At 40.7% G+C, this 11,394-nt stretch overlaps 1 protein-coding gene across 4 annotated transcripts; it reads right to left on the bottom strand.

The window, feature by feature from the left end:
- Window positions 1-4,210: 4,210 nt before the first annotated feature.
- Window positions 4,211-11,352, bottom strand: PDCD2 (programmed cell death 2). Of its 4 annotated transcripts, XM_003898423.5 has the most exons (6): window positions 11,031-11,352; window positions 10,248-10,490; window positions 9,805-9,936; window positions 6,771-6,874; window positions 5,619-5,732; window positions 4,211-4,496 (listed from the first exon to the last, which is right to left on the bottom strand). In XM_003898423.5, exons 1-6 carry the CDS (start codon window positions 11,311-11,313, stop codon window positions 4,338-4,340), a joined length of 1,035 nt encoding a protein of 344 aa, XP_003898472.1. In that variant the 5' UTR covers window positions 11,314-11,352; the 3' UTR covers window positions 4,211-4,337. The 4 variants fall into 4 exon arrangements, 3 of the variants coding, with proteins under 3 accessions (XP_003898472.1, XP_017813989.1, XP_017813990.1); XM_017958500.3 differs by lacking the exons at window positions 4,211-4,496; window positions 5,619-5,732; window positions 6,771-6,874 and adding an exon at window positions 7,898-8,416; XR_002521864.2 differs by lacking the exons at window positions 4,211-4,496; window positions 5,619-5,732; window positions 6,771-6,874 and adding an exon at window positions 8,550-9,074 and having other exon boundaries at window positions 9,594-9,936.
- Window positions 11,353-11,394: the final 42 nt, after the last annotated feature.

Genomic DNA, 11,394 nt, shown 5'->3' with positions numbered 1-11,394 from the left:
GCTTGTTTTGCAGTTTTTTTCTCATGGAATATCAGGTGGACATTTGTGGGTTCTTAGGTTTCATTGTTAGGGTGGGTTTTTTTTTTTTTTTTTTTTAATTGTAAAAGTACATCTTCAGGTGACTCAGGAATAAAATCAGAAAGGGGAGGTCCTTCCTTCCTTTCTCTTCTGCCTCTTTCCCCAAGATAATGACCAGATTAGTGGGTATCTTCTAAGCCCATTCTGTCTATCCTCTGGGCATGGCATTTGATCCCATTTTTGGAAAAAAATGATAGAATACATTCAATTGTATAGCTTTCCCTTTTTTCAGTCAATATATCATAAACCTATTTCCGTGATTGGGAATCTAGGATGCTCTTGTTAGGTGCCTTCACTTACTGAGCTGTTCCTGTAATTACAGTCATTGCCATGCCCTCCAGTTTTTCAGTGTCATAAACAGCGCTGCAGGGACATCCTTGTATGTGTGTTTTTTGGAGAGTGCAGGTGTTCATGTAGTAAACTTTCCTGGAAGAAGAACTAGACTACACATTCTAAGTTTTAATCAGTTGATACCAGATTGCAGTCCAAAGAGAACGGCGTATGAAATGCCCTTTTCTTGCGTTTCCCAGTCATTAGTGATGCCAATAATGTATGGATTAACTGGAAAGGCATCATTCCAATATTATCTCCTATCTAAGAAAGAAGTATCCCTTCGGGTATGTAGGTCTTATGTTCCTCAGTAAAGTTTTACAATCTTTTTCACACAGGGCTTTTATATTTCATAAGTATTACTTCCTTAAGATATTACCATTTCTGTTGTTTTATTACTGGAAGTTTCTCTTAACACTTTAAAATTTATTGTTGATAAATTTTTGTCAAAATTTATTGTTGATAATATTTTTGTTATTCCAAGTTTACTGAACTCCTATTACTGCTGATTTAGTTGATTGCATTGAAAGTTCTAGGCATGTAATCATTTGTAAATAGTAATTCTATGTTTTCCTTTCCAATATTTTTCCTATCAGTGCCTAGGACTTTAATGTATATAACTTAAAAAAAATCATCTCTTATAGTTGTAGCTACATATACAGGAAACCTAACAAATGTATAGCATAATGTATTATTCAAAGGTAGATACCCTTGCAGCCACCAACCAGGTCAAGAAACATAATTTTGCTGCCTGTCCTAGAAGCCCCTCCTTATGGTCCTTCCAGACACACACTCCTGGCTTCCCTCAAGCAGGAACTATTATCCTGACTCTCACGCATTTAAAGATAATTGAAGTTCCTTATCCATTTCTTTTCTTTCCAATTTACAGGCCATTTAGTGTTTAGAGCTTCTCATAGTCTGGGGTTTGCTAGTTGGAAATTCATGGTGTAGTTTCCCTATTCTCTGTATTTCCTGCAAATTGGAAGCTGCCGTGTAATTCCTAGATCTATTAATTCATTAGTGGGTTGCAAAATGACATTTTAGTCATTTCTTTTTCATTTATTAACGTGAATACTTTTATAAAAGGATTATACTCCATATAACAGGATAAATACTTGCTTCTTTCCCTTTTTAAGTTTTCAAGATAAAATGATTTCATATTAATATGTCCAATTCAAAGCTCACAGGGTTTTTATTTAACCAATTCTATATTATATATACTCTTTCTTCTACAATGAGAATTTTATTTCTTAAAGACACAGGGGATGAGGAATTAGAATGTCCCATAATTACTCATTTACTTTACATATTTACTTTATCATTACTTTATCTGTTATATGTGCAATTTTTTTTGAGACATGATCTCACTCTGTTGCCCAGGCTGGAGTGCAGTGGCACAATCATGGCTTGCTGCAGTCAAACTCCTGGGCTCAAGTGATCCACCTCAGCTTCCCGAGTAGCTAGGACTACAGGTGCACATCAACACACCCAGTTCACTTTTTTTACTTTTTGTAGAGACAAAGTCACTCAACTGTTGCCCAAGCTGGTCTTGAACTCCTAGGCTCAAATCATCCTCCCACCTCCACCATAACATTCTTAAGAGTAACAAAAATACTATCACCAATATGATTGCCAAAAACACGTAAAACTGTTTTTTTTTTGGCTGTACTATCTGAAACTGTCAAAGGATATTTAGTATCTGAAATAAAAAGGCAAAGCTGAATATGCTGCTCTCTACAGCAGAGGAGAGCTGCTGTGGCTGGACAGTATCTGAACCAAGCAGATCTTAAAACTTTGTAGGTATTGAGAAATGGTGGATGCATGGACAGCACTGTCTGTGGAGCCATGATTACGTAGGTGAGACTTCTCATTACCTTGTGTTTTAAAATGTCTTCACGTTTCTAAAGGCAACTTGCTTAATGCATTTTTTAATTTAAATTTTTTATATTGTACAGTTTATTTTTAATATAGTTGCTATTTTTTAACACAGATGCCCAGTCGGTGCTGTGACATTTTCTTTCTAGTGATTTGGACCAGTTTGTCTCCCTCTTGATACACCTTGATATACCTGTTCCAAACGGAAAGGCCCTGTAAACTTTTAGGATCATCTCTGGAGGTTGACTGGAATAAACACCAATGACAGCTTGGCTGAGTACGCCAAAATACCTGCAAGAATGTCCATATCAAGTAACAGTTTTTACCACAGAAAGACCATAACATGTTTGCTTTAAAAGCCCTTAGCATTCATAACGTACTAACACATTCTGCCTATGCAGAATAATACATAATTTTAGATATGAAGGCCCCACTAGTCCAGGTTTCCTTACGCCACTGTGCTTCCTACTAAGTGTTGTGACCAACTCGTCACTAGTTGATGACAACTTACTCCAGTAGCCACAGGCTGACACCATAGTTATAGGTGGTTCTCATTGATTTAGCCATCCCAGGTTCGAAACTAGTACCCTCTAGCTCTTAAGTAGCCTAGTGTCAAACCTCCCCATGGGAGAAACTCCATATTGCAGTTTTCCATATGGTGCTATGTATAACTGCATCTTACACACACAGCTAGTACAAATTGCATATACATACTTATATAATACGGACTACTAGGACAGAAATTTCTAAATTACAAATCAAATAGCCAAATAGACAATTATATTAGCAAGTGACGTTACCTATGAAAACGTGAGGATTTATGGTGGCAATGCATTTCAGTTAACAGAGATGTGTTAGGGGACAATGTGAGCCAATTTAGATTAAGGAAATAAGCCTGAGAAATTGATCAGAATTAGCCGTCAGTATTCAGGCACTGATCAACAGCAATGTGTCTTCAGGGCAGGCATCACTGGTGCTGAGATAACTGGGAATTGTCAAGTGTGAGCTACTAGGGGATGGAAGGAACCTTAGTGTAGTCTTCGGAGCCACTTGCTTAAACAAATATATCAGAAACATAATAGGCCAAGGTGCTTAAACAAATATATCAGAAACATAATAGGCCAAGGGTCAGCCCTTTGAAAACTGACTTCAGGGCCTTCCTTTCTTCAGGCTGCTGCCTCCTGGGCCAGACCCTTATCCTGGCTTACATTCCATAAGCCTTGTAAATGCGACAGGGAACATGTGTACAACGCTGACATGGAAAGGGAAGACCATCGCCTTTTGCCTTTCAGTGTCTCATCTGTAAGCAGGGCCACTGGCTGACGAAGATCGGTTCTGAAGGTAGAGCCTCTTCCAGTTCCAGTTCTGTGATCACAAAGCCACTGTTCCTGATCCTGCCAACTGTGATACTGCTGCTTCAGAATTACTGGGTTTCCTGTTTTTCATACTCACCAACCTGAGGTTTGGTATTTTTCTAATGTTCTGGGCTTCCAGTACATACTAGAGCCTGTGATAATCAGCTAATGATCAGACAAGTTTGTTGGAGTTTTACCTAAGTATTTTTCTTTGTGTTTTAAAAAACTTTGGGTGGGAAGTGCTCTCAGAGTGAGATAGTTTGACTTCATTAGGCACATAACCCATTTTTATTATAAAAAGAAATGCACGTATAAGTAAAACGATCATTTTAGTTAGTCCCACCATTCGTTGGTAACCAGTGCACTAAGTGTACATCTTTGCAGATTTCTGTGCATACATACAAATATTTTTACAAGAATAGGATCAAACCACGAATACCACCTATAATGGTATCTTGGTTGTCAATGTAGGTGTTGTAATTAAGACTGTGTAGCCTTCCACGGTGGATGTACCAAAATTTATTTAATTCTCTGTCAGTGGACACTTTTGTTTCAGTAATATGTAGACACTGTGTAAGCAATCTCTCAACATCTCTGCACCTTTATTTTTGGTATAAGTATTTCTTTAGGATAAAATCCCAGAAATGGAATTGCAAGGTATAAAAGAGCATTAACATTTTTCAAGGCTTTAAGATGCCTTTACGGTGTATCTGTTACATCCTGCTTCCACACAAATTCTTCTGTATAGCCAGTACCCAAGCTGCAGCTCTCAGCACACGTGAAGACAGCCAGGATGCCCCAGTCAATGCTCTTGCCCAGTCTGTCAGCCTTCAGGTAGTTTAGGAGCTGAGGCATGACCTGAGAAGAGGGTGACACACAGTTAGAAAGCCACTTCACAGCAGGGAGCACTGCTTTTAAGAGACCTTCTCAGCCAGGATGATTATAGGAATCTTGGTCTTTCAATCCTCATACTACAAAGCAGGATTATAGACATTATACAATTACCATGTTTTAACAATCTAAAACTTCCTTATGACTTCAAAGCCCCTCTCACCTTCTGTTTAGTGTTTTCCATTTGAGAAAGAAGTTCACAAGTGGCTGTTAATAAATTATTTTCATTACTAATATGCCACTCAAAAGGGCTGAGGCTTCTATTTAGGCAACTTTTACTTTGTATCATTGCAGATATTGTTACTCTTGACTCAAGAAACACTAATTACTAGTCATGAATACAAAAAGGACATCTGTCAATGTAGTTATAGAGACCAGAGAAGAATCTTAGAAGTAGTCTAATTGAAAGAGTGAATAGGCAGAATAGCCACCATCCTGTCACCTCATTTTGGACCCTGAGAGCTCTGGCACTAAGAACCAAGCAGAGTTTTGGTTATGGTCCTCATAATTCCTTTTTTACCCAAAGAAACAAACCAATACTAGCTATGACTTTGGGAAGATTAGTGAATCCATAGCTCAAGAGCATTTCCACCCAAAATGGATTTTGGTATTTTGATGCTAACAGATCCTTTTGGGCAGGGGGGCACATTTATCTTTAATGCTTATATCCATTTGTTCTAACAAATCCACAAACCAAGATTAAACAGTAAAGACTCCTCTCATAAAGTATGGAGTCAAAGACTTCAATTAATGGAACAAGGAAGGTATAAATTATTTAAAATAACAAAAGTTAACAGAGGCACTAACAATAATGACGTAACCACACTGGAGGTGAGACAGTGTAGATACACTCATCTTGACAGAAGTCAGTCAACAGACAGTGTCTGAAAACTAGGAAACAGAAAAAGACAAGACAGTTCCTTCCAGGGAACTAGCCCCAAGGTGAGGCAGGAAACTGACGGTTTTCATCATAGGCCACCCTTCCGTACTGCTATTGGACCCATGTGCACAAATTACCTTGGCGTAGTTTTTAATGTTTAAAACAATCATGGTGATTACACACTAAAATCGTCCTTATTTAGGTCATACCTGGAATTCCAATATTCTCTTGGCACCACAGGGGCAATCTGGAATATCCTTTTCTTGAGGAATATTTTCACCAGAAATCCAGATGGGGGCAATACCTCTGCCATATCTAAGAATCTAAAATCAATGAGGATCATGTTCAAATAATCAATACCTTACCTAAAAGTTTCCAATGGTAACATGCTATCTACTCCATGAATGTTCCTACTCTTGATGTAGCACTGACCCAAAAGGCATGTCACAGTTCCTCCATCAGACCTGGCTGTGCCAGTGTGCCATTAATGCCTTCTCAATACCCCAAAGTGACTATTTCAGCTTATCTGACTCAGAGGGCATCAAAATATATTTCCTAGATGATGCTTTTACTACCTAATGTTGGAATGTTAGTCCTATGAATATATTGTGAAGGGACTAAGAATGAGCCTCTGCTCTGATTGCAGAGTTCTGCCCAGAGTCTGTCCCTGCCTTCATAGTTAAAAAATTTTAGGAGGGACAAATACCAAGTGAAACAGTGTTTTGAAAACTACTACAAACATAAGTAAAATTTCACTGTAATAAGCTTCCTACAGCAACTGAGTAGTTTTCTGTATTTTGTCTAAAAGCATATGCATTGCTAAAAACTGCCTTAGTGTTTAAGACCTAGATCTATTCTTCCTATAAACCCCTGGGTATTTATTTGAACCAGTGACTGGTTTATGGGTTTTTCCTTCGTGATTTACATTTATGGTAGGGGAGGTTAAGGAGAAAATGTTAACATGCCGCGTTTGTTTTACAAGCCAAAGGTACCTGTTGGAAATGGGCAAAAATCACCTTTTTTCTTTTTGTGGGGGGGCCATTTGTGCCTAAACCTCATGTACCTCAGGCAACATCTCATTCATCTCCCATCCCTGATGCTTTCTTTAGAAAATGAACCCTGTATGATAAACAGTGTAACTTTTAGTCTTTTAGTAACTATTAAATGGATCAGCACTGCAAAACACCTTTCTACATGGCCCATCTGTGTGAGAAACTCCTCTAACAAGGTAACAAAAGCCTGCTTTTATAGGCTCCTAAGGAACAGACTAGTGTTACTATGAAGTTATTTCTTCTCACAGATTATACTCATAAAACATGGCCTGAAGAGAACACAGTGAGGAGCTGTGAGTTCCACTTTACCTGTTCTGGTTCAAGGGCTATCTGAGTTTTAAACTTCTGAAAAATTGTATCTTCCCTGGATTCATGTTTTGCCATGGAATCCAGTTCTTCCTCAAGTGCTTCACCTGAAAAATCAACGTAACTATTATGAAAACAGGAGTAATCCCCACAACTTGTCAATTCACACCTGGAGAGGGGACCCCCTTTTAATCAGATAGCTTTCTCTATTTATTCACTCATTCAAGTTGGACCATCTGAATTTCCAGGTACTCCATGCAGCTCTGTTATATGGGCTTCCATTTAGTGCATTTCCTTAAAGCTTCAAAATAACAGAATGGTCAAGGGCTTAGGACTGCCCAGCACATCACAGGACACCCAACAAATGTGAGCCCTTCTTATCATTAGTATCCTCAGCTGGTAGGCTCACTCACTCAGTCATCAAATGTTCATTTCCAGCCCATTTCTGGCCTGGTGCAGTGGCTCACACCTGTAATCCCAGTACTTTGGGAGGCTGAGGTGGGCACATCACCTGAGATCAGGAGTTCAAGACCAGCCTGGTCAACATGGTGAAACCCCGTCTCTACTAAAAATATAAAAACTAGCCAGGCGTGGTGGTAGGTGCCTGTAATCCCAGCTACTCGGAAGGCTGAGGCAGGAGAGTTGCTTGAACCCAGGAGGCAGAGGTTGCAGTGAACCGAGATGGTGCCACTACACTCCAGCCTGGGCGACAGAGTGAGACTCTGTCCTAAAAAAAAAAAAAAATGTTCATTTCCTTCTCCACATTTCTTCCTGGGATTACAGCCACCCTGAGCCACTGCTGTCCCCAACAGACCCATGTCTCTAAGTATAACCATTAGTCTTTGTAACGTACATTAAAATAGAACTGATATACCTTGAGTAAGAGAAGCTAAAGTAATTGATGAAACTGGAAAGACACTGATGGTGTTCACTTGCACCATCAGGTCTGATGGAGGAAGTGTAGGATGCCTTCAGATTGATGTTCCATCAATTATACGAGGAAAGTTCCAGTGTAACCATTAGGACACTGTAAACGCTGTTCCCTCAGACCCTACTGCCTCCTGCCAAACTCTTTCATCTGGGAACTCAAATTCAAGTCTCAGGTAAAACACAGCTACCTCCAGGAAGCATTTTTCTTTTTAATTCTCCTTTTATTTTGGAACATTTTGAACATACACAAAAGTGGAAATACTATAATGAACCGCCATGTACCATTAATCAGCTTCAACACTTATCAAGTCCAGTGTTTCCTTTCTCTGCCACTTCCAACTCCATCATTACTCTGAAGTAAATCCCACACATACCACTTTATTCATAATTTACGTGCCCCTAGAACTCAAACTCTTTCCTTTTATTTACCAATTTGAAAATAAGTCTGTTCCTAAGTATCCTACAAAGATGATTACTGAGTTTTTTAAAAGTATCATTTTGAACCCGTTAAACATATCTGATGCAGTTAGTGTCCTTGTAGATGTTCAAACTGTCCATCTTTTGCCAGCAGGAGCCTTTTCATGTTGCTTGAGTTCTGACATGGCCCTAGTAATCCTTCCTGGCATCCTTAATCTTTGATATGACCACGTTCCCACATTATATGAACATTTCCTGACCCAGTTCTGGAACCAACCACCTCTCCAAAGAGCCTGGAGTTCCTTTTAGAGAGAAATGGTACATAGACACAATCAACATTATCTTCCTCCTACGCCCAGCACCTCAGTTTTCAGTAACACCAACATAATTACTCATTTCCTTTATCCCCCCAATATACACACAACCATCTCAAAATAAGAGCAACAGTTTATTAATAACATGTTTATTGAAAATACTAACACTGTTACGTTCTTTTCATTCTCAGGGTATATTCCACTAGAGATGTACTGTCCTATGTGTTGAAGTCACCTAGAAGAGTTCTTAGTGTGGTTATATGACTACATCAAGAGTTTTTTACTTGTGATGATTAGGGACTGGTTTTTAACTTACCTTACTTCATAATCTTAAAATACACAGTTCCACAGTCACATTTATACTAATAAGGCATATTTGAAGTCCAGCTTTCATCCTTGATCCTCCTACTCTAGGCTCTGCCTTCTCCTAAAGGTAAGCATTTTCATGATCGTTTTTATCGTACAGGTATGGACACACGTGTGGTCCCTTCCAGGCAATCTTCAGTGATGTCACATGTGTTCTGATGGCACCAGTATTATACTCTTATCAGTCATTACATGGAATGTAACTTCCCCAAGTATTATTTGGGATCCTCCATGAGACTGTGAGCATCTGACCACTGGAGTGTTGCTTCCCATTATATCCCTATTATCAAGCACAAGGTCAGGCACAGAGTAAGACTCAAACATGTTTTGGAATGTAGGACTGGTATTAACTACAAACCAGTAAGCTAATGTTTTCATTTTGAGTCTATAAATCTAATTTTGTGGTGGTTTTGTGTATGGCTCAAGGCTCAAATTGTAAAATTTAACATTATGTGACCAAAGCAAGTTATACCCAGAACCTCAATTTCCTCACCTTCAAAATGGGGCAGTTTCTGACTTACTGGTCTGCTGTCAGGATTTTAATGAGCTCATGCACAAACAGTATGTAAGGTAAGTGCTGGATAAATGTTGGCTACTATAATAAAATAAACCTCTAAGATACTTGGTCAGCACAAGTACTACCCGAATATGCACTGTAAGTAAACTGACAAAATTGTGTATCTAAAACTGGCCAGATGAAAGAGAAACTTTTAAGGGGCCCTTCTGCATGCCCGACACTGTGCTAGGCACTCACACTATCCCAACCTGAGAAACAGATCTGGGACCCAGAGGAACTTACCAAGCTTCCAGCGTCTTGTGCAGCCCTATTTATGTGACCATCTGGAGACCCACCCTTGTCTTTACGGGGAGCGGAACACACCTCATAGGTGTCAGAAAACACAGTCCGGGAAGTATATTTTCAGCTGAGGTACCTCTCTTCTAGACACACTGAGCTTTCTTCCAAGCATTATGTTTAACCACTTAATGGATGAAGTCCTCAAACTGCTTACCCATGCTCCCTGTAATCTCTGAGTAATCTTCCTTTTCCACAACCTCAGGCATAATCTCCTCTTCTGTTTCTATTACAATTTCAAATTCTGGAAAAAGGAAGTTGTGGTCTGGAATTATATGGTCGAAATGATCTGAAACGAAAGGGACAGCACTATTAGTAATCATTTAGTTTTGAAGACAGTTTAATAATTGGCTGTCTCTAAAGTACTATATTCCCTATAGTTCTGGCATTTTAGATAAAGGGTCATAAATTAAATGCCTATATGGTGACACTACCCAGTGATTCAGACTTTACAGCCTCTTTTTTACAAAGGTGTTCGAGGTATGAAAAATTTTAAAGTACTATACCTTCCCTAATTTTAACTTTAAAGTTATCCTGGAAATATTTGGGTTGACAAAGGCGATGAAACTGAACTGAGATTTTTAAAAAAAGATTACTCACCTGGTTGTGCACAAGTCTGCTTATGTCCCAATCTCCAGTCTAGGGTCTGATGCTCCTTGCTGCAGTAATATGCTTTGTGGCATCTGGAGCACGTTTTGGGGCCTAAACAGCCACAAACCCTGCAGAGATGAGCACCAGACTTAAGCTGGAGACACACTGATTCTCCTGTTTCTGGGGGAGGATTCTCAGAAGGTGGCTCATATGAGTAAAAATCGTTTTTCCTGGGTAGCTGATTCCTAAAAACTAAAAGAGAATGCAGAGAAAAGTTATATCTTCAAACAAAACAGCAATTCAAATATTTCATCCTCTACACATAAAACTGAAAATACTTTTTTAAAAAATGAAAATTTTTGCTTTCAGGAATAAGCTTTTAAAATCCCGAAACTAGATTTCGTCTGGTACACGCAATTGAGTTGCCTCCTGGAGCTAGTCTGAGTTAATCAAATTAGTAAGACTGATCGTTAAGAACGACTGCCAAAAATACGAAAAAGCTACTGGGACCCATCTTTCCAAGACAATTTCTATTATCTGAATAGCACCATACCTAGCACCCACTGATTAAAAGCTGGGGGCTACCGATGCGCATGGGCAGTTAGAAGCTTGTGCAGTAAAAATGAGGACATCCTGGAAGGGCCCGGGAGAAGGTGCTCCTGGGGAAGCGCGGGGGAGGGAGCTCGAGGATGGGGCAGCAGCGGTGCTTTCCGCCGTCTCCCTCCTGGCTCCCGGAATTAACGCGCACGCGTGGGAGGCATGGCCCCGTCTAGACCCCGTCAGGCGGCTCACCTCGCAGGCCGGCACAGCACGGCGGCTCGCGGCAGCAGAAGAGGAAGATGCCACGGTGGAAGGCGTCAGCGCGGCCGGGCAGCGGTGCGTACACCTGCAGCAGGAAGGAGAGCGGGCGGCCGCACAGCGCGCAAGCCAGGGCCCGGGGCCCGGGCAGCCCGGCCGCGCCCAGCCATGCCGGCCGCCCGCCCACCTTGCTGGGGAACTGCTCGCTGCGCAGTCGCCACGCCGGCGCTGACTCGGCGAAGCCCAGCTCTACAGGTCTGGCCCCGGCGGCAGCCATGCGGGGCGCGAGCTGGCGTGAGGGGCGGGGCTGGCGTGAGGGGCGCGGCTGGCGTGAGGGGCGGACCAGCGGAGGGGCGGG

Source organism: Papio anubis, chromosome 6 (assembly GCF_008728515.1).
Source record: "Papio anubis isolate 15944 chromosome 6, Panubis1.0, whole genome shotgun sequence".
Lineage (NCBI taxonomy): Eukaryota > Metazoa > Chordata > Mammalia > Primates > Cercopithecidae > Papio > Papio anubis.
Note: the sequence above shows the minus strand (reverse complement) of the source record. Positions and strands in the feature narration are given on the sequence as shown.